This window comes from Megascapheus bottae, chromosome 17 (assembly GCF_031878675.1).
Source record: "Megascapheus bottae isolate mThoBot1 chromosome 17, mThoBot2.hap1, whole genome shotgun sequence".
Classification (NCBI taxonomy): Eukaryota; Metazoa; Chordata; class Mammalia; order Rodentia; family Geomyidae; genus Megascapheus; species Megascapheus bottae.
Window position 1 is genome coordinate 11,810,564 of NC_143525.1, and position 27,185 is coordinate 11,837,748.

Here is a 27,185-nt window from a genome sequence, read left to right on the forward strand (position 1 = left end):
AAAAAAAATTCAGCTGTGTACCAGTGGCTTATACATGTAAATCCTAGCTACTGAGGATCAAGATTCAAAGCCAGCCCAGGCGGAAAGGTCCATGAAACTTGATTCTGTCTGCCTGCGTGCTGGTACTGGGGCTTAAATTTAGGCCCTAATCTGCCGGGGCTAGCCGGCAGGGAATGAAGATTCCTGATTTGGGGGGTGAGGACTTGGAAAAGAAGACAAAAAGATGGGGTTGGGAGGTGTTTACCGCCTAAGTCAGCAGCCCAAGACTGCAGCCTAAGGTGAGTTAGGACTACAGCTGTGAGCTTAAGACTGTAGCCCCTTTATTTCTTTGTTCCAATCTTACATACTTTTCTTAAAACCAGGAAACTGCCAGGTGTAGCATTCATACAAAACAGCAATCAGGTCTTGGATATGTGAAACAAGAAGAGATTAACATAGCCCAAAATCATGCTAATAGCTCATTTCCTGTGTACTCAGCTGTGCGGGTCCAAGGTCACTCTGACCCCACGCTTGACCCCCAACACTAATCGCTGTCCCTTTTCTTTCTTTCAAGTCTGTGTTTTATCACTTGGGCCAGGTCTCTACTTCTGCCTTTTTGCTGGTTAGTTGGAAAGAAGCTCTTGGATATTTTCTGCTCAGGCTGGCTTCAAATGGTGATCCTCAGATCTCAGCCTCTGGGGTGGCTAGAATTATAGGTGTGAGCCACAAGTGCCTTGACTGTTTCATCCTCCTGAGGGGACAAATAATGTCCTCATATCGAGGAAGGTGAAAGGGCAGGAAGAACCGTGTTTTCACATGGCAGCAGAGCAGTAGAGTAGGAAAGGTAAATTGTGAAGCCTCTATTTTTTATCCTTATTTTTTGGTCAGTTGTGGGGCCTGAACTCTGGACCTGGGCACTGTCCTTGAGCTCTTTAGCTCAAGTATAGCATTCTACCACCTGAGCCACAGCATCACTTCCTATTTTTTGATGATTAATTGGGGATAAGTTTTGAAAGACTTTTGGGCTGGGGCTGGCTTGGAATGGTGATTCTCAGATCTCAGCCTCCTGAAGTAGCTAGGATTACAGACATGAGGCATTGGCGCGGGCTTGAAGGCTTGTTTTTATTTATTTTGTGGGTCACGGGGCTTTAACTTTGAGCTCTTCAGCTCAAGGCTACTGCCCTACCCCTTGATCCACAGCGCCACTTCCAGTTTTCTAGTGGTTCATTGGAGAGGAGTCACATGTTGTTTAGGATGACAGGCGTGAGACACAGCACCGGGCTTCGAAGCCTCTATAACAGCACATTTCCTTCACAAGAGCAGACCCCTCCTGACAATCACTCCCCCAAAAGATTCAGCTCCTCATACCAGCACAATGGGGATTCGTTTCAACATGACACTTGGAAGAGGAATACATTAAAACCACAATGCTATATAATCATTCACCATTTTGTTTTCATAAAGAATCTTATGCTGGGCACGGTGGCTCACACCTGTCATTCTAGGTAGATTACTAGCCATGAAAAAAGCCAAGAGCAAGAGATCCTGAATTCATGCCCCATTCACGGCAACAAAAGAAAAAGAAAATAGTTGCTAAGTCAGGCACAACTGTGCTCACATCTGTAAGTCTAGCTCCTGGGAAGACAAAATGGAGAGGATCAAGGTTTGCAGCCAGCCCGGGTCAAGTTTAGAGTGCATCACAAAGTTATGTGTGATGATCCAAAGCTGGTACCCAAACTATTCTAGGATCATCGAATTTGGTGAGGCTTGAGTCTGGGCAATAAGAATACCAGTGCAACGAATGATTAGAGCTGGGCGTGGTGGCTCATGCCTGTAATCCTAGCTACTCAGGGGGCTGAGATCTGAGGATCATCATTCAAAGTCAGCCCGGGCAGGGAAATCCAGACTCCAATCAACCACCAGAAAACTGGAAGTGGCATTGTGGCTCAAGGGGTAGTTTGGTGGCCTTGAGCTCAGGGACAGTGCCCAGGCCCAGAGTCAAGGCCCATGACCTGCCACAAAAAAAAAAAAAAGATTGAACAGGTAACTCAGTAGTAGAGTGCCTCCCTAGTAGTTAAATTCAAAAAGAAGAAAAAAAAAAGCTAATTGGAACTAGGTGTAGTGGTACACACATCTGGAATCCCAGCACTAAAAGGGCTGAGGCAACTAGATCTTGAGTTGTAGACTTGCCTGTGCTCCTGTGGACACCCTGACTAAAAAGCACTGTTGAGGCTGGGGGTGTGGCTTCGTGGCAGAGTGCTTGCCTAGCATGCATAAAGCCCAACATTCAATTCCTCAGTATCATATAAAGAAAAAGCTGGAAGTGGCATGGTGGCTCAAGAGGTAGAGTGCTGGCCTTGAGCAAAAGAGCTTAGAGACAGTGCCCAGGTCCTGAGTTCAAGCTCCAGAACCAGCAAAAATAAGGTGTTAATAGGTACTAGTCAAAGAACAACAAATGGCAGCTAGGTGCTAGTGTCTTGGTTACTCAGGAGACTGAAATCTGAGGGTTGAGGTTCAAAGCCAGCCCAGGCAAGAAAGTCCATGAGGCTCTTATCACCAATTACCTACTAGAAAACTGGAAGTGGAGCTATGGCTTACGTGGTAGAGTGCTAGCCTAGAGCAAAGGACCTCAGGCACAGCACCCTGTCCCTGAGTTCAAGCTCCATAACCAAAAAAAGAACAAGAGTAGTCAACTGAAAGCAGCCAACTATTTTAATTCCTGCATCAAAATATATCCATCCTTCATTTTTCATCTGAGGTGACTTTTTTTTTCTTTACCCAGACCTAGGGTTTGAACTTAGGGCCTGAGCGCTGTCCTTGGGCTTTCTCAAGGCTAGAGCTCTACTACTTGAGCCACACCACCACTTCCAGCTTTTTCCATGTATGTGGTACCAAGGAATGGAACCCCCGTCTTCGTGCATGCCAGGTAAGTGCTCTACCATTAGGCCACGCTCCTGGCCCACAATAAATTTTTTTTTTGGTACTTTGTGGAAGAACCTCATTTACTATACAAAAAAAGAAAAACGTGCCTCCTAGTGGCGGGATTAAGAGAGCTGTTTCGCTGCTGGGTACTAACCCCTGATACACTTTTCCGGGAAGGACACAGGGACCAGGACATGTGTGCCTCACCACAACCCCAATTAAGCACTTCACATACTTTTGGTCAAAATTTGTAAACTTTATTTAAACTTCAAAAAAAATAACAGAGAAAAGGCAGCATAAGCTTTTTTTCTTCCCAAAGACCAGCTGTATGATCCAGAGCAGAACTACCCCATGAAGTTAAAACACCCTCAACTCCAGCCAAGCCACAGCTTGGGGTAGCAACCACAGCTAAGTCAGAGTTCAGAGACAGCACAAGTAGAGAACAAGACAAAAAGCCCCATCCAAAATGGGATCCAGAACTTCCAACAGGGAACTACCACAGGGTTATGTACAGGGAGCTGGGCTCACAGAAGCAAGAGGACCGCAGCGCTCTGCAGGCTGCCCTGGCCTTAGCCAGCTGCGGCTGGGCCCTCCTCACCCTCAGTTCTCCTCATCACTGTCATCCGGGCTGATGGCTGGGCTGGTGAGGCTGTACGTGGGGCTGGTGGGAGAGTAGCCAGGAGAAGTGGGAGAATAGGTGGATCCTTTGGGGGAGGTGGGAGAGTAGGTGGGAGAGGTGGGCGAGTACTTGGGGGAAGTTGGGGAATAGGTGGGGCTGGTTGGTGAGTACTTGGGGGAGGTGGGGGTGTAGACTGGAGAGGTTGGTGAGTAAGTGGGGGATGTTGGGGAGTACTTGGGGGTGGTGGGTGAGTAGGTAGGGCTTGTGGGTGAGTACTTGGGAGAAGTAGGTGAATATTTGGGGCTGGTGGGAGAGTACTTGGGAGAGGTTGGGGTGTACTCTGGCGAGCTGGGGCTGTAGGAGGGGCTGGTTGGGGTGTACTTGGGTGAAGTAGGGCTGTAGCTGGGAGAGCTGGGGCTGTAGCTGGGAGAGCTCGGGGTGTAGGTTGGAGACTGTGGGGTGTACCGTGGACTTGATGGGGAGTAGCTGGGTGAAGTCGGGGAGTAGCTGGGTGAAGTCGGGGAGTAGCTAGGAGAGGTTGGGCTGTAGTTGGGGCTGGTTGGTGTATAATTGGGGCTAGTAGGTGAGTAGCTGGGGGACGTTGGGCTGTAGCTGGGTGATGTTGGGGTGTAATTGGGACTGGTTGGAGAGTAGTTAGGGCTGGTGGGTGAGTAGCTTGGGGAGGTTGGTGAGTAGCTTGGAGAAGTGGGGGAGTAGCTGGGCGACGTGGGGGAGTAGCTGGGCGACGTGGGGGAGTAGCTGGGCGACGTGGGGGAATAACTGGGAGACGTTGGAGAGTAGCTGGGAGACGTTGGGGAGTAGCTGGGTGAAGTCGGGGAGTAGCTGGGCGATGTGGGGGAGTAGCTGGGTGAAGTCGGGGAGTAGCTGGGAGATGTCGGCGAGTAGCTGGGAGATGTGGGGGAGTAGCTGGGGGATGTGGGCGAGTAGCTGGGGGATGTCGGCGAGTAGCTGGGAGAGGTGGGGCTGTAGTTGGGACTGGTTGGAGAGTAAGATGGGGAGGTGGGAGAGTAGGAGGGTGAAGTGGGGGAGTATGAAGGGCTCTGGGGCGTGTAGCCCCCAGGGGAGCGAGGCTCATAGGCAGGGGATGTGGGAGAGTAGCTGGGAGACATAGCACCACCTGTGGGAAAGAAACAGAGAGGGAAGTGATTTGAAGACTGGCTGAGCAGAAAGGGGCTAGGAGGAAATCAGGAGTGGTCACTCACCTGGTGAGGGGATATACGGGCTTGAGGGGCCTGGGGAGCCTGGGGAGCCTGGCGTGGGAGACCAGGCAGGAGAGTAACCTGGGCTGAAGCCGCTGGCATCAGAAGCAGCACTGGGAGAAAAGCCAGCTGCCCCTGGAGTCATCCCACTCCCTAGAAGGGAAGAGAATCAGGGTAAACCCAAGCTGGCTTTCGACACCCCCTTTCTTCAGCCTCACTCCCCTGCCCTGACTGTCCACCATTCCAGCCCAGCCGCTTCTGGATGGCCCTGAGAGCTTTCTTCCTAGACCAGGACACTCACCGACACTCGGAGACCAGGCACCATAGGCTGGAGTTGCACCCTGGTTCCAGGGTGTCATGGCAGGAGAGATTCCTCCCATGGGGCTTGGGGCTGAGCCAAAGAACATGCCGGTGGCTGTAAAGAAGCGCAGAGTAATTCATGAGGACCAGCACCCCAGGACCACGTGCACCCCGGGCCACAGCCTGCCTCCCCCTCCCCCCAGACTCGTGCGCAGCGTGCAGCAGAAGCTGTTCTACTCACGTCCAGCAGCCCCCAGGCCGGGGATATTGGTGGGGATCTCCATCCCGTACTTGCACTTCTCTGCATCAAGCAGGAGGTCAAAACAGCCGGTGCCAGCCGGGGCTAGCTGGCCCAGCATGATATTCTCAGAGACGCCCTTCATGGGGTCGCTTTCCCCATGGGCAGCTGCTTCCATAAGCACGTCCACCTAAACCACCAGAGGAGGACAGGCCCGTTAAAGCCCTCCACACACAACCCAAGACGCCTCCACCACCGAGGGGCAACCCAGCCTTCAACAGCCAAGAGCAGTGCTAACGGCCCCCAGCTCACTCCCGTTCCCAGTGAGCTCCTGCCCCCCCATCTGCTCCCAGTCTGCAATTACCGTTTCCTCAAAGGAGCATTTCATGAGAGGTCCTGTGTCCTGGCGGTTGACTCCATGTCGAGTAATGGCCATCAAGTGGCCACGACAGGTCATGGTGTCACACAAGAGAGCCAAGTGCCGGTAATTAACGTAAGAGCCATCAAAGGAGATGACGTGGTACAGCTCCCGTTCCAGGGCCTTCCGCACGGCCTCAATGCCCAGCACCTACAGTGAAGGGTGAGGTTAGGGCTCTCCCCCCAGATCCATAGGCAGTGGAGTCAGGGTCAGTGCATCGCATGCCAAAAAGACTCAAGTGGAAATCCGGGCCGGTGGAGAGCAGCGAGGGGCGTGGGGCGAGTCCTTGGAAAGGCCGCAGGCCACGCGCGCTCGAGACTCACCGTGAAGATCTCCACGATGTCGTTGGATGTGGTGCGCACAGGGTCCACATCCTTCTCACTCAGCACGCGCATCAAGCTAACACCGTCTGTCTCCAGGATCCACTCCTGTAGGGCCTTGAACTCTCCATCCTCTGTGATGATGATCTTCTTCTTGTTGTCTGTCTGCGGCAAGTGCATGTACACCTGGGGGAGAGAGCTAGTTCTAGTCAGGCAGGGCAAGCGGGGGAGGGGGAGGAGGAGGGGGAAGAGGAGGAGGAGGAGGAGGAAGAGGAGGAGGAGGAGGAGGAGGAGAGTAGCTAATGGGGAAAGGCTGACCTTGCTAATTTGCTCAATGCCCTGCAGGGTCATGTCCGTCAGCATGTTAGACTCAATGCAGCGCAGAAAAACATCATCATCCATCTTGTCCACCACCTCTTCTTCCTGCAGTGAGAGTCAGCTCAGCAATCGTTGAACCTCTAGTCCCTGCACTGCTCCACCCCAAATGACAGCTCTCAAGGGCCTCAGCCACCAGCCATCAGAGCATCACCTTGGCTCCAGTAGGACAATAGCCTTTTGTGTCATGATTACAACAGTGACAGAAACCTAGGAAGAGGCACCTATACTCCGTTATTCCAACAGCTAGTAGTGGTGGGGCTTGAACTCAAGACCTGGGCACTATGCCTTAGCTTCTGTCAATGCTAGCATTCTATTACTTGAACCACACCTCCACCTCTGGCTCGTCTGGTTAATTGATTGGAGATAAGAGTCTCCTGAACGTTCCTGGCTTTGAACCTCCATCCTCAGATCTCAGCCTACTGAGTAGCTAGGACTATAGGTGTGAGCCACCAGTGCCCTGCTGCTGCTGCCTCTGCCTCCCACTTCTTCTTTTTTCCCCTCCTACCCTTCCTTTCTTTTTGTCAGTTGTGGGACTTGAACTCTGGGCCTGGGCTCTTCAGCTCAAAGCTAGCACTCTACTACTTGAGCAACAGCATTGGTTCCAGTTTTCTGATGGTTAATAGGAGGTAAGAGTCTGGACTGGCTTTGAACTTTGATCCTCAAAGCTTGGCTTCCTGAGTAGCTAGGATTATAGGCGTGAACCATGGGTGCTGCCAGGCTGAATTTTTCTTCTTGACAGCTATCTATCACCTGGTTCCTCATAAATATAAGGGCGGTAACCAGACTAGAACATTCCCTATTCTGCTTCTGGTAGTCAGCCTACTGCTTGCCTAACTCACACAAATTACAAAGTACTTCTTTTGTAGCCAGGTGCTGTGACTCACAGCACACACACCAATTGCTTCTTTTGTGATAGAGGAGGGAAACACTGGAATACATTTTTTCCATTGAAGTGCCATAATAAAATCCCCTCTTATACAATTAATTCAAATTAATACAAAAAAAAATGGAGGAGACCCTCTTCTAAGTCTATCAAGTATATTATGTAATATAATAATATTTTCTTGGGGTTTGAAATCAGGACTTTGCACTGGCTAGGCAAATACCATGAGTCATTCATGCCAGGTCTAATATTTTGCAAACTAGTCTCTCTGAAGGTAGCAGGCCACCAATCATACTGGCACATGCCTATAATCCTAGCACCTAGAAGGCTATATCAAGAGCTTGAGGGGAAAAATTAAACCTCTGAGCTCCAATGAAGTGGCCTAGTGAATGCCAGGCCGGCCTGAACACAAACATGTCTAAAAAAAAAAAAAGCAACAAGCAGCAGGCATCTCCATGTACAAGTATAATGTCTCAGGAGCTAAGCCCAGGGTCAAAAATTGTCACAACTGTTATTCCCAGAGTCACACTACTTTCCCAAGGACACAGTAATTTCTCTTGCCCAGTGGGCCCCAACCCATCTTTTTCCTGCTAGCTGAGATGTGTACGTACTGCTTTAGAACGCCAACTGCAAGATTTCCTGGAGAAGGAAGGCTAGCTGACAGTGCTATGAAAAGAACCCTTCCCAATGCTATCTTTTTGTCTCATGGATTTCATCGATTCTTTCTCTTTTTTTTGGGGGGGGGAGGGGTCATAGGGCTTGAATTCAGCCTGGGTGCTATCCCTGAGTTCTTCAGTTCAAGGCTACAAGGCTACCACCTTACCCTTGAGCCAATCTCCATTTCCCATTTTCTACAGGTTAGCTGGAGATAAGTGTCTCAGGTCCTTTTGTGCCCAGGCTGGCTTTTGAACTCAGCCTCCTGATTAGCCACCACGCCTAGCAAATTTCTTAAGATTTTTTTTTTTTGTTGCTATTTTTCTTCTTTTTTGGCCAGACCTGGGGCTTGAACTCAAGGTCTGGACACAGTCCTTGAACACTTTTGCTCAAGGCTATTAGCACTCTGCCACCGGAGTCACAGCATTATTTCCAGCTTTTTCTGTGTATGTGGTGCCTGGGACTGGAACCCAGGGCTTTGTGCATGCTAGGCAAGCACTCTACCACTAAGCCACACTCCCAGACTCTGCAGCTATAAGTTTTTTTGTTGTTGTTGTTGTTTTTCCAGTCCTGGGCTTGAGCTCACGGCTTGAGCACTGTCCTTTGACTTTCTCAAGGCTAGCACTCTACCACTTGAGCCTCAGCACCACTTCGGGCTTTTTGCTATGTATGTGGGGTACCGAGGAATCGAACCCGGGTCTTCGTGCATGCTAGGCAAGCACTTTAACCACTAGGCCAAACTCCCGGCCCAATGCAGCTATAAGTTTTAATAATCATTATTAACCATTATTTCCTATTCCTAAATTAGGTAGGTACAACCGGACCTTCAATCTATCTCCATTTCTTTGGTGATTACTCAGGATTTAACAGCTAAAATGCCTCTTTTATCTTGGGTCACGTTTACCTCTTGCATCTTGTTTTCATCACTGTTCATAATGCGGATACGAAGGACCAGCTTCTCTGCATTATCATCATTAAAGATGCAATTCAAGTCATCTCCAAAACCTAGTAGGGAGAACAATGAGCCATGAGAAGGATCCCCTGGGGCAGGACTTGCTTCCCTATCACTGCCCATTTCCAGTTCTCCTTGTATGAGTATTCTGGCTAATCTACCCCAAAAAACTTTCTGTAGATTCCCTCTAGGAATAGAGAAGGGGCATACTTGAAAAAGTGAGTGCAGAAGAGATGTAGCTGTAAGGTGAGAAATCCACTGGAGAGCAGAGCTCTCCACCACCACACACGTGGTAGGCCTAGGCAGGACTCCTAAACTGGACGTACCAGCATTAATTTTTTCTGCAATCTGTTCCATGGTCAGCTTCCTGTCAGTCATATGCTTCCGGTCCAGCTCTACACGCAAAAGCCAGGGAGATATTCGGGCCACATCGAAGTCGGGCATCTCATAGTAGACATTCACCCACTCCTGGTCCTCTGCCACCACAGTGCTCTGAGGGTTGGGGTCATAGTAGATGGCTGTGTTGGCAGTCACCTTCCTCAACGTTGTATGCTCCAGGCGACACAGAATGTCCTGGGGGAGAGAAGGACTCATGGCATAGGCACTGGGGCAGCTCCAAAGGTCTTTTGATTCTAAGGGGAGGTTACGGTTTATGGCTCTTACCTTGGCCCTCTCTGCATCTCGAGCAGACTGGCCCAGCAGGAAGACAGTCAGAGAAGGAGTCTTTGGCTTCTTGGAAATGTTGATGAGCTCCTTGAGTCGGGGCACACCCAGAGTCACATTCTTGGCAGACACACCAGCATAGTGAAAGGTGTTCAAGGTCATCTGGGTGGCAGGCTCCCCAAGAGATTGCGCAGCCAAAGCTCCAACCATTTCCCCAGGATGGGCCTAAGAAAGAGCTACCGTCAGACAAAGCCAATTCCACCTGCCTTGTGAATAAGACCGACCTTGGGCAGATGAGTTGAGCAAAGGCAGAGTAACTTTGCATTATACACACACACACACACACACACACACACACACACACACACACACACACACACACGTACATACATACATCAATCAATGTTGTTTTGTTGTTGTTGCTGGTCGTGTCCCTAAGCTCTTTATGCTTAAGCCTAGTGCTCTACAACTTTGAGCCACAGTTCTACTTATAGTTTTCTGGTGGTTAACTGGAGATAGAGTCTCATTGACTTTCTTGCCCAGGCTGGCTTTGAACCTTGATCCTCAGATCTTAGCCTCCTGAGTAGCTAGGATTATAGGTCTGAGCCACCAGTGCTCAGCTTGGGTCTTCCATTTTTGCCTTTGATTGTAATCCTATCTCCCATGTAACAGAATCACATACACATATCATCATCATACCTAGCTTACTGATTACGACAGAGGTCTTACTATTTTGTTCAAGCTAGCCTCAAACTATGATCTACCAATCTCTGCCTCCCAAGTAGCTGGAATAAGAGGTGTAAGCCTCTTTTCTTTTTCTTCAAACAGGATCTTACTATGTAGCCCAAACTGGTTGAACTCTCTTCTTAATCTTCCTGCTTCCACCTCCCAAAGATGATAGATTTAGATTACCATGTGCAGCTATATGTCTGTGCTATCATATTTTCAGTTCTTTCAGGCACATTCCTAGAAGTGAATTGTTGGGCCATATGTTTAACCTTCTAAAGATCTGCCAGAATGTTTCCCAACGCAGTTATACCTTTCCTAACTACAACAAATGGCTCTACTTCTTAACACTTGTTATTGTCTGTCTAGGAAGACTTTAGGAAGACTAACGGGGTGGGGGAGGGTTCCCACTTACTGCTAGTGCTTTACCATCTGAGCAACACTTCTACTTCTAGCTTTTTGCTCGTTAATTTGAGAAAAAGAGTTTCTTGTATTTGTTTGCCCAGGCTGGCTTTGGACTTTTTTTTTTTGTAGGTGGGGCTTAAACTCTGGGCCTGGGCACTGTCCCCAAGCTCTTCAGCTCAAAGCTGTCACCCTACCCCAGGAACCACAGCGCCACTTCCAGTTTTCTAGAGGTTAACTGGAGATAAGAGTCTCTCGGACTTTAGTGCCTGGGCTGGTTTTAAACCTTGATCCTCAGTCTCAGCCTCCTGAGTAGCTAGAATTACAGGCGTAAGTTGCCATGCCCAACAGGACTTTCTTATATGTGAGCCACTGGAAGTCACTGAGTTTTTTTCAAAGGTGTGTTGTTGTACTTCCTAAAAGATCTAATAAAACTTATGACTAAATTTGTATCAATTCAGAGGTATGCCTGTAATTATGATTTCACCTCTTTCAGATATTCTGAAAAATCCTTGAAAATAGTGAAAACATATTCTAATATCACAACTCTTTTCTACTTCCTCCAATTCCTTCTACCTAAATTGGAATTCTGCACATAAGAACTGAAGAGTGGCTGGAACGTGTTTCCTTAAGTTCAACCCATAGTATTCAAACCACCCCAGACTTCCCCTCTACTACCAAACAATACCAAAAGAAAACCCACACACCTCTGCACGTAGTCATGGGCATTTTAGGAAAATAAATACTATTTCATACCCTAGTCATGACAATTATTTTCTGTATGGCTATCAGATGATATAATCACTCTGAGCCTCAGCTTTATCTCTGTCACACTGGACTGAAATCCTCATTGGAGGGTCACTTCAAGGTTGCTATGGTACAAAGGCAAAATGCACCAATGCAGCTGGTATACAGCAGCCTTCCAAAGAATGAGAGCTATTATTTCAAAAGGGGAAGCAAGACAAACCAACGAACACAACGAGAAAAACAAAGGCAAGGAGAGAAGTACAACACTCACAATGGCTTGGTTGAACTTGGACTCTATCTCCCCAAGCAGCCAGTCAAAAGCCTCTCCACTAAGCCGGAACTCCTCAGCCATACGACGGGAACACAGTGTGGATCGTAGGTGGATATTGAAGAGCAATGTGGCATTCTCCTGAGCCTGCCGACTTAGTGGGTCATCCCCATTCACAATCACTAGCTTCTTGCTCAATTCCTTGACACCTAGGACCCAATGTGTAATAAAGAGATCATCAGAACAAGACCATACTCCCATCCCCCAGACTATCTCCAGACTAGTCTGGAGACCCCCAAAGGAGTTACTCACCCTCTACCACCTTGATGGGGTGCAGGTCAGAGGGAAGACGAGGGTTGATGTGGAAGATTTTCTGAGCATTCCAGATCATGCGCAGGAGATTACAGGGAAGGACAACCTAAGGAGGGATTGGAAGGAGGACTGGGAGTCAGGGGGCAGCCACGCAGCAGACCATGTCTCCAGCCTAGCACTTCTAATCCACACATACCTTGCTGTCACCAGTTGGGAAGATAACCCTGAGCACTTCTCGGTCCTCACGCATCCGTTCAAATTCTCGTTCCAGCTCATTTTGTATATGTGCATTGCTCAGCACATCCTTTACCAGATCCTCCTGCAGAGTGCGCCGCAGGGCCCTTTCATTGGTATAATCAAATCGGAACCTGCAAATGGGAGGGGGACAGGTGGGTTCCAGGGTCTTAGCCTTATAGCAGTGTAAGGTGTCAAAAGTGCACAACTCAGGGATCTGGAGGCAAGAAACTTGTCCAAGGACTGCCAGTAAGACCTGAGCATGGGCTGGGAAAGTGCCTTAGTGGTAGAGTGCTTGCCTAGCATGCATAAAGCCCTGGGCTCGATTTCTCAGTACCACATATACAGAAAAAGCCGGAAGTGGTGCTGTGGCTCAAGTAGTAGAATGGTAGATTTGAGCAAAAGAGACTCAGGGACAGTGCTCTGGGCTCTGAGTTCAAGCCCCAGAACTGGCAAAAAAAAAAAAAAAAAAAAAAAAGACAGACCAGAGTATGTACCTGTCCCTATGTTGTGTCGTACCATCACTAGGCCAAGGCAGGAACAGATCTGAAAGCTGCCTCCATTTCCCCTCATTGAGCAACTGTTTTAGATGGGCGGGGAAATGTGCTAAAAAAACACACTTCAGGCCACCTCTTTAGGGAGAGGAAGAGGGAGGAAAATCCTATAACTCAGGCCCTAAGACCCGGGGGAATGAACTACCCATTAGATGTCTCCTTACTTCTTCTCAAAAGCCTTGTTAGAAGGCTTAAGCGTGGCCAGGTTCTGGAACTCAACACTCTCGCCTGCCAAGCCATCCTCGCCATAGCGCAGCTGCACAACCTGGTTAATGGAGTTCCTCACAGTTGCATCATATTTTACCATCACAGACTCCATGGATTTGATCAGCCGCCGCTGGATATAGCCTGTAAAGGAGAGGATATCAAAGGATGGAACCAAGGTAAAAAGAATAATGCTCAAAGATCCAATCTGGTGCCTAAACTCACCTGGTTCTCAGATCTCAGCTCCTGAGTAGCCAGGATTACAGGCATGAGCCACCGTGCCTGGCCAGTTTGGGTTTGTTTTGGTGATTAATTAGGGGTGAAAGTTGCCTGGACTTTCCTGCCTAAGCTGGCTTCGAACCATGATCCTCAGATCTCAGCCTCCTGAGTAGGATTATAGGCATGAGCCAGCAGGGCCCAACTTCCATTCAAGGCATTTTGGCATTTTGACTAAAACATGCTACTACCCAATTGGATGAACACCTTGCTTCCGGTAAGAACTATCTACCTGTGCTATGTAAGCCAGGATCTATCCAAAAGAATCTAACCAAGGGTTTTTGCCTTTCTTTTGCAGTACTGAGTTTAAACCCAGAGTCATACAAGATAGACAAATACCCTAGCATGGAGCTATACCCTCCTAGCTCAACTAATTCTTGAGCTTTAGTCTCTAAACTTTCCGAAGAGGCAATATATCACCTCTGGAAACAGAAACCTTTAGCCTAAGAATCTCCCCTCCCCGGGCGTTTCTCAGCCAGGCATTAGAGTACCCTGAAGAAGGCCTCACCAGTCTCGGCAGTCTTGACAGCTGTGTCGATGAGACCCTCACGCCCTCCCATGGCATGGAAGAAGAACTCAGTGGGGGTGAGGCCAGCCAGGTAGGAGTTCTCCACAAAACCACGGCTCTCAGGCCCATAATCATCCTTGATGAAGTGAGGCAGAGTCCGGTGCTTGAATCCAAATGGGATCCGTTTGCCCTCCACATTCTGCTGCCCAACAACAGCAATGACCTAGAAAATAGACAAGGTGGGCTGCATCTAACACTCTGAAGGCCTTGAGAGTAGGAATTCCACTGCAAACTAGATCTAAAATGCAAATATGGGGCCCAGGAGCGTGGCCTAGTGGTAGAGGGCTTGCCTAGCATTCACGAAGCCATGGGTTCAATTCCTCGGTACCACACACATAGAATAAAACAGAAGTGGCACTGTGGCTCAACTGGTAGAGCTCTAGCCTTAAGAAGAAAAAAAGAAAACAAACTGAAGGACAGTGCCCAGGCCCCGAGTTCAAGATTGGTATAAAAATAAAATAAAATAAAATAAAATAAAATGCATGTATTCATGATAACACATACAGGTTTTGATACGTTTCCATATAAATAGACTGGAGATTATTCTTAGGGGAAGAACTCAAAGTGTAACTCCGCTGAACAACTAAAATACTATTTATCAAAATAAATAGCAGAGGGGCTGGGAGTTTGGCATAGTGGTAGAGTGTTTGCCTAGCATGCATGACGACCCAGGTTCAATTCCTCAATACCACATAAATAGAAAAAAGCCAGAAGTGGTGCTGAGACTCAAGTGGTAGAGCTCTAGCCTTGAGAAACCCATGGACAGTGCTCAGGCCCTGAGTTCAAGCCCTGGACTGGCATGCATGCATGCATAAATAAATAAATAGCAGAAAGTAGGGTTTATTTGGGGGGGTGTAGGGTTGGGGGGGAGGAAGGAACACAGGAATGGAGGGAAGAAGGGTGAACAAACAATCATATGTAATGTACATGATGTAAAAATAAACTATGTAACTTGAGGGTAGAGATGGGAAGAGAGAAAATGGGGGAGAACAAAGGCAGACCAAGAAGCATGGTAACCTGACTTACAGATTGTAATCCCTTTCTACAAATACTTGATTTAGAAAAGAAAGACTTCCCAACTTCTGGGTTCAACCCCTAGCACTCCAAGCAAATACTAATACTTTCTGTCTTCCCGTATACACATTCCGCTGTCTGGAGAAACATGGTTACTCACCTGGGAGATGTTGATCTTGGAACCTTTAGCACCAGACACCACCATAGACTTAAAGTTGTTGTACTCAGACAGAGATTTCTGGGCAGAGGAGCCGGTTTTATCTCGGGCATCATTGAGAATGCGATTCACCTGATTCTCAAATGTCTGACGCAGTGTATTCCCCGGAGTGGGCTCCAGTTCATTGTTATGAGCCTTTTCGATGACCTGGAAGCCAAATATTTAGTGAGATATCAATCCTTGCTCTATCCCCTTACTTATTTCAAATACATTCACTCTGCTTTTTGTTTTTGTCAATCCTGGGGCTTAAACTCAGGGCCTGGGTACTATCCCCCTCAGCTCTTTTGCTCAAGGTCAGTACCACTTTGAGCCACAGCACCACTTCTGATATTCTGGAGATTAGTTGTAGATAGTCTCATAGACTTTCCAACTTAGGCTGGCTTTGAGCAGTGATCCTCAGATCTCATCCTCCTAAGTAGCAAGGATTAGAGGTGTGAGCCACCAGTCCCCAGCCCACTCTGCTCTTACTAATGTTAAATTCAAAGTCCTTGACAGCCTCTTCTCTTCCCAGCCTTTCCTCTTACCTCTATGACGTCCTGTTTGGCCTTCTTAATAGTGTTCTGAATGTCTTGGTAAGTCTTAGAATCAGCAATAGAGTCCCCAATGCCAATGGTATGACCTAGAGAGAACGGGAAACATCAGTACCATACTTAGACTCGTAAGCAATGAGATAAAGGGGAAAGAAAGGAAAGAGAGCAATGGAAAAAATGAGAGTAAGAAAAACTCCAGAGAGAGGACAAAGAGAGAACAAGATAGAGCCCACCATACTTGCCTTCAATGAGGAGCCAGTTGTTAATGACAGTCTGAATGTTGGAGTAGAAGAGGCGAGTGATATCATGACCCATCTCTAGGTAGGAGATGTGGACCAAGGAGCCAGCTGAGGTACCAAGAGACTTCTTACACAGAATTCCCATGATCAGCTCCCCATTCTCCACCACAACCTGCAGAGAAGCACCAAAGATTTATTCTGGTTTCTCATGTCCCAATCAAAATCCCCACATATCCAGAAACCAGTCCCTACCTTTGTATCCCCAGGAGAGATATGTTTATACGGGCCACTGTCTTCATCATCAGGATGGGTGCTGTGGGTACGGATACAATTGATGTGGCCAGGTATGATGAGGGAGAAGATCTGTTTGCCTGTCCATAGGGGCCGGGGCTTGAGGATAGCTGGCTGTGGAACCTTCCCATCCCATGTAGACAGGAACATTAGGAGGTTCATCACTTCACCCTAGGAGACGAATATCAAGAAAGATACAGTCAGACTGCGGGTCTCACAAGTGAAAAATATTAGGAAGATTCCCTGCCCAAGGAAGTAAACCAACGATGGAGCTAAAGGTGCCAGAACGTGTCTCCTAAAAAAACAAAACAGTCACGCCTGTAATCCTAGCTACTCAGGAGGCTGAGATCTGAGGATCAAGGTTCAAAGCTAGCTCAGGCACAAATGCACCTGAGACTCTTATCTCCAATTAACTTCTAGAAAAAAGGGAAATGGGGCTTGGCTCAAGGGTAAGGCAGTAGCCTTGAGCTAAAGAGCTCAGAGACAGTGCTCAGGCAGTTTAAGCCCCATGACACACACACACACACACACACACACACACACACACACACACACACACACAAAAAAAAAAAAAACCAACAACAACAACAACAACAAAAAAGTCAGGCTAGTAGTTTGGCCTAGTGGTAGAGTACTTGCCCAGCATGCATCAAGACCCAGGTTTGATTCCGAGGTACCATGAGGTATAAAAAAGCTGGAAGTGGTATTTTGGCTCAAGTGGTAGAGCTCTAGCCTTGAGAAAGCCCAAAGACTGTGCTCAGGCCCTAAGTTCAAGCTCCAAGACTGACAAAAACAAAAGTCAAAATATCACTGTTTATACAATTAACACATGCTAATTAAAAAAAAAATCATTGCTGGGTACGTGGCTTACATCTATAACCCTAACTATTCAGGAGTCTTAAATTTGAGGATCAGGGTTCAAAGTCAGTCAAGACAAGTACATGAGACTCATCTCCAATTAGCCAATTAACCACCCCTTCCCCCCCTCCAAGTGGTATAGCACTAACCTTGAGCAAAAAAAGCCCAGAAAGAGCATCCAGGCCCTCAGTTCAAGCCCCAGGACTGGCATACACAGAAAGAAAGAAAAGGAAGAAAGGAAGGGGGGGCCGGGAGGTTGGCCTAGTGGTAGAGTGCTTGTCTAGCATGCACAAAGACTCAGGTTCGATACCTTTGGTACCACATACATAGAAAAAGCTGGGAAGTGGTCTTGTGGCTCAAGTGCTAGAGCTCTAGCCTTGAGAAAGCCCAAGGACAGTGCTCAGGCCCTTAGTTCAATTTCTGGGACTGGCAATAAAAAATAAAATAAAGTAAGAGAGGGAAGAGGGAGGTAAAAGTAAAGAAATAGACTGGGAAGCCAGCCGTAGTAGCTCTCACCTGTAATCCTAGTTACTCAGGAGGCAGAGATCTGAGGATCACAGTTCAAAGCCAAAGCCAGCCTCTGCACTAAAGTCTGTGAGACTCTTATCTCCAATTCATCACTAAAAAATGGGAAGTGGGGCTGTGGCTCAGGGGTAGGGCGGTAGCCTTGTAAAGAGCTCAGGTACAGGGCCCAGGCCCAGAGTTCAAGCCCCATAACCCATTAAAAAAAAAAAAATAGACTGGGAGCACAGCCTAGTGGTAGTGTTCACCTAGTGTGCATAAAGCCCTGGGTTTGATTCCTTGGTACCACATACACAGAAAAAGCTGGAAGTGGTGCTGTGGCTCAAGTGGCAGAGCACTAGCCTTGAGTAAAAACTATCCAAGGACAGTGCCCAGGCCCTGAGTTCAAGCCCCAGGACAAGAAGAAGAAAGAGGAGGAGGAGGAGGAAAAGGAGAAGAAGAGGAAGAAGAGGAAGAAAAAGTAGAAGAAATAAGATCAGCAAAATCTTAACAAAGGTTCATGAAATTTCAAAGAACTAAACGGGGAGCTAAAGCCATACACTGTTTTTGACCTCTGATCTTTCCTAAGCACTTTTAATTCTTGCCAGCTAAGTCTCATTTACAGTTCAAAATAGGTTGAATAAGAAAAAAAAATTACAGTTCTTCTTCTCTGGCCTCCCCTCACCACCCCAGAGAGCCCTCTTTGACTGCCTACCCACTCTGACAGTAAGACTACACACCCGCTCCAGAAAGACGTCTCTCTTTGTGAATTTTCGTACTGCCGTGAGTGTGTCCTGCACAATACCCATGACAGGTCGATTGCTTTGGGGGGTAACAATCATTCGAGGCACCATGGCTAATTCCTGGATCTCTGCCCGAGTCTCCAGAGACTGTGGCAGGTGCAAGTTCATCTCATCTCCATCAAAGTCTGCATTGTATGGAGTTGTCACACTGCAGCAAAAGAGAGGATGAACTCAGAGTTGAGATATCTTCAGTGACATTTAAGGAGCAGTCAGCTCCCATCCCAGCTCGTTTCCCTCAGCCAGATACTGACCTAAGATTCAGGCGAAAAGTAGACCAGGGGAGGATGCGAACCCGATGCCCCATCATGGACATTTTGTGCAACGTTGGCTGACGATTGAAGATAACAATATCTCCATCACACATGTGCCGTTCCACCTTGAAGTACAGAAAAATGGCATCATAGCACACACCTGTAATCCTAGCCCTTAGGGATCTGAAACAAGATCCTAAGTTGAAGGCCAGCTTGGGAAACAGTGAAAAACTGTTTCAAAAGAAACACTGAGCTAGACACCAGTGACTTACACCTGTAACCCTAGCTACTGAAGGGGATGAGATCTGAGGATTGCTGTTCAAAGCCAGCCTGGGCAGGAAAGTCTATGAGACTCTCATCTCCAATTAACCACCAAAAACCAGAAGTGGTGCTATGGCTTAAAGTGGTAGATTGCTAGCCTTGAGTATAAAAACTCAGGAATGGCACCCAGGCCTTGGTTCAAATCCCTCAACCAAAACAAAATACAAACAAAAAAAACCCCACACTGGGGTTGGAGGAATAGCATAATTGATAAGAGTGCTAGCCAGCGAGCAAAAGCACCCAGTAATAAGTTCAAGTTCCAGTCTTGGATCAAAAGTAAGAGCTCAGTGAAGAATGGATGCTAAGAATTAAATGACAATGGACTTGAGTTTCTCCTAGATTGAAAAAAAAAAGATACTGTGATGTTATGCTGTTATGCCACTTGAAATACATTACAGACACCTCCCCTCCCCCTTTGGGCCAGACATTAGGTTATCATGGGTAGTAATAAAATGGAATACCCAGGGCCGGGAGTTTGGCCTAGTGGTTAAAGTGCTTGCCTAGCATGCATGACGACCTGGGTTCAATTCCTTGGTACCACATACATAGAAAAAAGCCAGAAGTGGTGCTGAGGCTCAAGTGGTAGAGCTCTAGCCTTGAGAAAGTCCAAGGACAGTGCTCAGGCCCTGAGCTCAAGCCCATGACTGGCAAAAAAAAAAAAAAAATAAATAAATAAAATAAAATAAAATGGAATACCCAGCAATCTCAAGGAACTCAGTCTGAGAAGAAGACAATGAGCATGAAGTGTATGGTTCTGCATGGGCCCCTGCTTCCCTTGCCCCTGGGTTGATGGAATTCTCACCCTGATGCCAGTAGCTAGCAATTACAACACATCTGGGACAGTAGGAACCTTTTAAAAAGGCATTCAACAAGTCTAGATCCTAATGAGCAGTAGTCACAGATGGTTGGCTCTCATTCCAGAAAGTCTACTGCTTCAGTGACTAAAAAGACCTGGCCTAAGCAAGCCTCTGGTGGCTTACTCCTGTAATTCTAGCTGCTCAGGAGATCTGAGGATCGTGGTTCAAAGCCAGCCCAAGTAGAAAAGTCTATAAGACTGTTGCCTCCAACTAACCATCAAAAAGTAGAGCCGTGGCTCAAATGGCAGAGTACTAGCCTTGAGCTAAAAATTTCAGGGATAGCACCCAGACCTTGAATTCAAACCCCAGGACCAGCCCAAAAACAAAAACAAAAAAATGTGGGATATGGATATGTGATTTCAGTTGTAGAGCAGCAGCCTAAAGTGAAAAAGCTAAGCAAGAGTACAGTGGCCCCGAGTTCAAGCCTTATTACTGACAGCACACAGAGAGGCACAAGACCTGGTGCTACATGCCTTATAGCCCGTCTGCAGGTGAAGGTCACTGGGTTTGGGGTGGAAACGCAAGTCAATTCGATCCCCATTGTCTCGGATAATGTACTTGGCTCCTGGGTACTGGCTGTTCCCCCTGCGAACTAGTTCCTGTAGTCTAGGAAGAAAAAAAGCATTGTGAACAAAATGATTCCCAAAAGCCATTGCTGTCCTCCTCACCTTAAAGCCCCAAGTGGGGCTTCAATATACTCTTCCTCACTCCAAGTCCCCGCCCCCAGATGAAGGTCACATTCTACTCCTCTCATAGCTGCACTGAGGCCACTGGCTCCACCCCCAACGCCCACCACACTGGGCAGGGCTTTGGACTGGGACAAACCTGTCAATGTTGAAGGGGGTAACAATCTCTGCGAAGGTCATGTTGGCAGCAATGGAGCGGGGCACGCCAACCTGGTCAATGGACAAGTTGGGGTCGGGAGTGATGACAGTGCGAGCTGAAAAGTCTACTCGCTTGCCCATCAGGTTCCCTCGCACCCGGCCTTCTTTGCCCTTTAATCGCTGCTTCAAGGATTTGAGGGGACGTCCGGACTTCTGCATGGCCTGTGAGGAAACATGACCAGGAGGCAACCCAGCAGTCAGTACTGGGCCTTCCTCCAGAGCTCTCAGACCTCATGCTGCGCCCACCCAGGCAGGAATGTGCAGACGTACACGGGGCAAGCCAGGAAGCTCATTGTCCACCATGGTGGCCACATGGAACTGAAGGAGCTTCACGTCCTCTGCGATGACATGGGCAGCTGCTCCGTTCTGCTCATTGCGCCTCAGCTGGTTGTTGATCTTCACAATGTCAGCCAGTTTGTGAGTCAAGTCATCCTAAGGTAGGAAGTCAGAATTGTCAGAGTGTATCCACCACCAACTGGGTTTTTAAGCTGGCATCTGCAAGCCACATACTGGAGCCTTCCTCCTCATACTATACTGGGAGTCGGGCAGGTCTGCTCACTCTCATTTTACTAATACAGAAGCCCCCCTGGAAGCTTTAACCATGCTAAGGGCCTTCTCACACAGTTAACAGGTGGCAGGGCACTTATTTTCCATGTCAGATCCATCCACCTTGCAAGGATCTCTCCCCTTGGATTCCTAACCATCGACCCAAAAGCCAGAGTCCTAGAGCCACTGACCTGGTTTCGAGCAGAGCCCTGCATCACCACAGCAGGCCGCACAGATAGAGGGGGCACTGGCAACACTGTGACAATCATCCATTCAGGCCGGGCGTAGCGGGGCTCCATGCCTAGTACAAAACACTCTTCATCTGAGATGCGCTTGAAGATCTCATGCACTCGCTCTGGACTCAGCAAGATCTTCTTCTCCTGAGAGTCTTCATTAACGTGTTTCCATTCAGCATACAGCTCCAGGCCTGAGCGCCGAATTCGGGGCTGGTACCGCCCACAGCCACCATGGCCCTTCAGAGACAAAAGGATCATCAGTCCCTCCATGTCCAGCCACTTTTTGCCATACTAGGCCAACCCTTTCTGCTCTTCTGTGTCCTTCTGGCTTCTTGTCCTTTCTGCAGAGCAATCTTGCCCTCCTTCAAGGCCTCTAAGATCTCATCCAGCCCTCTCCTTCCCCAGTGTGTCATCCCCAGTCACCTTCTCTTTGGTCAGATCTTCATCTCCCTCAGGCTGCTCCACACCGAACTTGTTGTCCATCTCCTCCCCACCCTCGCAGATGTTTTTGCCCTTGCAAAGGTCGTAGACATGTGTGAGCCGCTTCTTGGGCTGTCCCTTGGACTTGGCAAGAATGTCCTTGATCTTAGGATTGTTCTGGAGGCAAAGCAAAGTATGGGTTGGTCCCCTTGTTCCCTCTGCCAGTAGACTTCCTCCCCTAAGCAAAAACCTATGCCCCACTCACTGAGTCCACAAGCAGTTTGGAGCAAAAGAAGCAGACACAGCGCAAGACCTTCATTGTCTTCACCAGGAAGCCCACATGAAATACAGGCTTGGCCAGCTCAATGTGGCCAAAGTGACCAGGACACTCTGTCATGTTTCCTATGAAAACACGTATCTTGTTACTTTCCTCCTAGCTTCCCCTCACTCCAGGTTTCCAAACCAGCCCATTAATAGCCAAGCCTCTATCCTTCATTTGGGGATCCTTTTGGCCCCTGGCATTTACCTGCACATGTCTGGCAACGGCCAGTCCGCTCAATCACTCCTTGCCTGGGATCCATCAGCCCCCCAAGTTTGGGACGGCCTCCCTCGGTGGTCTCTGGATATTTTATACCACCTTCTGTCACAGACATCCGTTTCTGTTTGGAAAAAAAAAATAAATAGGATTTCCAATTTCTTTCTAGCCTTCATAGCTGAAGCTCTAAGAAAACTCCAAACTAGGGTTGGGAATGTGGCTTAGTGACAGAGTGCTTAATGGGGTAGTGAGTTTGGCCTAGTGGTAGAGTGCTTGCCTAGCATGCAGGAAGACACGGGTTTGATTCCTTGGTACCATATACATAGAAAAAGCTAGAAGTGGTGCTGTGACTCAAGTGGTAGAGCTCTAGCCTTGAGAAAGCCCAAGGACAGCGCTCAGACCCTGAGTTCAAGCCCCAGGACTAGCAAAAAAAAAAAAAAAAAAAAGGGTAGACTACTTGCCTAGCATTTATGAAGCACTGGGTTTGATTCCTCAGAAACAGATGAACAGAAAAAACTGGAGATGGCACTGAGGTCCAAGTGGTAGAGTGCTAGCCTTGAGTAAAAGCAGCTCAGAGACAGTACCCAGGCCCTGAGGTCAAGCCCCAGAACTAGAAAGAAAAGCCGCAAGTGGTAGAGCTTTATGCAGCCTTGAGAAAGGGCAAGGACAGTGCTTAGGCCCTGAGCTCAAGCCGAAGACTGGCAAAAAAAAAAAAAGAAAAACTCCACACTACTGAGTGATGGTGGCTCTTGCCTATAATTCTAGCATTCAAGAGGCTGAGATCTGAGGCTCAAGGTTCAGAGACAGCCTGGGCAGACAAACTGCAAGACCTGACTCATCTCCAACTACCCAGTGAAAAGTCAGAACTAGAAGTATATCCCAACCAGGTACGGTGCCTCACACTTGTGACCCTAGCTACTCAGGAGGCTGAGATCTGAGGATCAAAGCTTAAAGCCAGCAGGGGCACAAAAGGACTTGAGACTCTTATCTTCAATTAAACTCCAGAAAATGGGAAGTGAGACTTGGCTCAAGGGAAGGGAAGCAGCCTTGAGCTGATGAGCTCAGAGGCCCGGGGGTAGGGCAGTAGCCTTGAGCTGAAGAGCTCAGGGACAGCGCCCAGGTCAAGTTCAAGGCCTATGACCTCCCCCCCCCACACACACACAAAAGATGCCAAGTGGTAGAGCACCATCAGTGAGAGACATCAGTGAGAGAAGAAAAAAAAGAAAGAAAAAGAAAAGGCTAGGCACACTGGTGGCTCATGCCTGTAATTAAGAGGCTAAGATCTGAGAATCAGTTTGAAGCCAACTCAAGCAGGAAAGTCTATGATATGCTTATCCTAATTAACCACCAGTAAGTAGTACAACACTAGATGAGCAAAAAAAAAAAACAACTCAAAACAACTCAGGGACAGTGCCTAGGTACTAAGTTCAAGCCCTAGGACCACAGGACCAACACACACACACACACACACACACACACACACACACTAGAAAGCAGAAAGAAACCACTAAATTACTTATAAAAGAACTGTGTAGGGCTGGGAGTTTGGCCTAGTGGTAGAGTGCTTGCCTATCATGCATGAAGACCGGGTTTGATTCCTTGGTACAACATATATAGAAAAAAGCTGCAAGTGGTGCTGAAGCGCAAGTGGTAGAGCACTAGCCTTGAGAAAGTCCAAGAACATTGCTCAGGCCCTGAGCTCAAGCCCAGGACTGGCAAAAAAAAAAAGAACTGTGTTTAACTTGGAATGAAGAGGTGAGTGATGGTATACTTATGCCTCTGGAAATGCCAAAGTTCAGTATCAAAAAGCCATTTCTCCAGTCACTATGTACTTGGAGAGAGGGAATTATATCCTGAACTCTATAGAAAATTGCCTATCTCTACAACTGGAACCCCAAATGTCACTCTAGGATAAACTCTAAGTTATGGATGTATCTATCTATCCTCCCCCCACCGTGTGTGTGCGTGTACGTGTGCGTGTGTATGTGTGTATATCTCTACACACATAATTTTTTTTGGGGGGGGTCAATTGTGGGACTTGAACTCTGAGCCTGGACATTGTCCCTGAGCTCTTCAGCTCAAGGCTGCCACCCTACCCCTTGAGCCACAGTGCCACTTCCAGTTTTCTGGTGGTTAATTGGAGATAAGGACTTTATTAGTGCCAGGGCTGGCTTTGAACCCCATCCTCAGATCTCAGCTTCCTGAGTAGCTAGGATTACATGTGTGAACCACTTTTTTTGCTAGTCCTGGGCATGAACTCAGGGCCTGAACACTATTCTTAGACTTTCTCAAGGCAAGAACTGTACCACTTGAGCCTCAGTACCACTTCTAGCTTTTTTCTATGTATGTAGTACTGAGAAATTGAACCCTAGTCTTTGTGCATGCTAGGCAAGCACTCCACCACTAGGACTAACTTTGGGCCCCCCAGGCATCAATTCTTTTTTTTTTTTTGCCAGTCCAGGGCTTGAACTCAGGGCCTGAGCACTGTCCTTGTACTTTCTCAAGGCTAGAGCTCTACCACTTGAGCCTTGGCACCACTTCCAGATTTTTTTTTTCTATGTATGTGGTTCCGAGGAATCGAACCTGGGTCTTGGTGCTTGCTAAGCAACTACTCTACCAGTAGGCCAAACTCCCAGCCGCCCCCCCCACCCCTGCATCTGTTCTTAACATCTTTGCCTCCCATTAAGTTTTGAGTTGTTTTGTATACAGGGTCTGGCTTTGTAGTTCAGCCTGGCCTTGAAATAACAGTCCCTTTACTTCAGCCTCCCCATTGTCCCCAGTTTTTCACAAAGCAACCACAGAAGAATACATTTGTATGTATAAAGTGTGTCTAAGTTGTTGTCTCCTACTTGTAACTGTCCAATAACTGCAACACCCATTGAACTTCAGCCACCCTGGCCTTTTCCACCCCTCTATAGCATACCAACCTAATGTCTCCTTTTAAACTTGTTTCCCCCACCAAAAAGAAAAACACAAACTAAAAACTATTGCCCTAGAATATATGGCTACTGTGATTAGCCGCTTCTTACTATTTGGATAATGACAATTTCTCGGGCCTTCTCAGACTTTGACACCATCTCATTTAATGTAGTCTCATTAGTGGATGTGGGATGTGGGTGAGGGAAGTGAGTTTGAACAAGGTACGTTGTATGCACATACAGCTATGTGAAAACGAAATTCTCTTGGTACAATCCATTGATGCTTTAAAGAAACAGCAAAGTTAAAAAAAAAAAAAAGGAATAGTTCCACCCGAGTGATGTTCCATGACATTATCTCCTTTTGTTTTATTCAAGCCTTAGCCATTAACTGTTTTGTTCATTTAACCTTGTATATTGTCTGTCTTTTCTTCCCCTTTCCCATAAGGGTTCTAAGAGGCAGAGTCCTAGTCTGTCTTGTTTAGCTGTGTATCTATCCCCTGCCCCCCAATCACCTGTTGTGTTAACTGGCCGGCTCTGTTAACTGTCACATAGGCAATCAACAAATATTTGTAGTGGGAGGAGGGTAAAACCTGAGGTTGGCTTCCTAATGAAATCTGTACAGGGCCCGAAGGACTTGACACAACTCGTTGAATGTCGACTGTTCTAGAAGAAAGAAACGGCAACCACATCTCGGTGCCCTAGACAAACCTTGGGCAGGGGAGCCCAAACGTTAAATCCTTTTTATCGTTTTAACTCTGGCAACCCCGAAGATAGACCTCGCAAGGCCTCGGCGCCATCAATCCAATCCGCTCCGCAGCAGGTCACCCATAAGCAGCAAGAAGAGCCAAGTTTCCCAAGACACGGTGGGGGAGGGAGAGCAGCGAGGCGGCACGGCTTACCAGCTCATCGGGACTCAGGACTCCGAACTGCACTCTCTTGATGGTGCGCAGCGGGCATGCGCTGTCCCCGGAGGGGGGGCCACCCCCGTGCATGGCGATGCGGGCGCGGTGCGCAGGCGCAAACCTCGCTACAAAAAGCCTGCGCCACCGCCGCCTAGGTACTCAGATCCCGTCGGGCGGCCAGCGGGAAGGACCTCCCCGAGAAGGGAGGAGAAGGCCGGAGAAGGGAAGGGGGGGAAGGGTAGGAGGCGGAGAAACGAAAATGAGCGAAAGGAACCCTTCTACCCCTTTGCGAAGGTTTTTCAGCTCCGAAAAAGGAAAACAAACAAAAAAAAAGAGCGGGGAAAGGGAGGAGGTTTTGGGGGAGGAAGGAGGAAGAGGAAAAGGGGTAACGAATAAATAAGTAACCGGGTTCCTGAACGGCAGAGGTTACGGCAGTTTGTCTCTCCCCCTTCCGGGAGCCGCCTTCTTCTCCAACCGTCCCCGCCGCGCTCTCGGCGCTTCTGAGGAGCGAACTGGCCGAGTGACGCCTTTTATAGACTCGCCCCTGCCTTTCCCCCGCCCCTTCCTTTCCCGCCCTCCCTTGCGCTACGGGGCCGACCGCGCCTGCCCGCACGGAGCGCGCGCTGGAGTCGTTGGTCCGCCCTCCCGGGCTCCCGGGGCTGGGAGGTAGTTTGAAATGGTCGGAGGGGAATTCTCCTAATCCCGCCGCTTCCCCGCTCTGGCCCTCATTTAGCACTGCCATTGACGATCTGAAAAACCGAGGATAAAGTTAAGCCGCCTTTATTCTATTTTGGAGTAAGGTTTCATTTTTCAACAAAAAAGAATCATTATTCCCCACCCCCAGGTAGAGAATGGTCTGTTCCGCGAGTCGGTGGAGGAGGCGAGGCCGGTCGGGTCCTCTCGAGTGGCTCCCGGGGGGGCGGGAGCCGCCGTTGGTCATGAATATTCAGTCTTGACGCTGAATATGCATAAGCAGATCAAGATGGCGAATCCAACTGCTGGTCCGGAAGTAGCCGCTGTGTGTC

General features: G+C 48.2%; 1 protein-coding gene across 1 annotated transcript; it reads right to left on the bottom strand.

Moving 5' to 3' along the window:
* Positions 1 to 3,142: 3,142 nt before the first annotated feature.
* On the bottom strand, positions 3,143 to 26,712 carry Polr2a (RNA polymerase II subunit A). Its single transcript, XM_090349675.1, has 29 exons — positions 26,158 to 26,712; positions 22,332 to 22,464; positions 22,071 to 22,207; positions 21,809 to 21,982; positions 21,341 to 21,622; positions 20,874 to 21,035; positions 20,545 to 20,765; positions 20,193 to 20,325; positions 18,542 to 18,666; positions 18,228 to 18,438; positions 16,090 to 16,299; positions 15,841 to 16,009; positions 15,593 to 15,687; positions 15,012 to 15,215; positions 13,778 to 14,000; positions 12,954 to 13,137; positions 12,198 to 12,369; positions 12,002 to 12,107; positions 11,693 to 11,898; positions 9,547 to 9,771; positions 9,210 to 9,456; positions 8,836 to 8,936; positions 6,335 to 6,439; positions 6,020 to 6,202; positions 5,643 to 5,846; positions 5,282 to 5,468; positions 5,042 to 5,155; positions 4,744 to 4,893; positions 3,143 to 4,658 (listed from the first exon to the last, which is right to left on the bottom strand). The coding sequence occupies exons 1-29, from the start codon at positions 26,248 to 26,250 to the stop codon at positions 3,502 to 3,504; spliced, it is 5,913 nt and encodes a 1,970-aa protein (XP_090205801.1). The 5' UTR covers positions 26,251 to 26,712; the 3' UTR covers positions 3,143 to 3,501.
* Between the last annotated feature and the right edge of the window lie 473 nt (positions 26,713 to 27,185).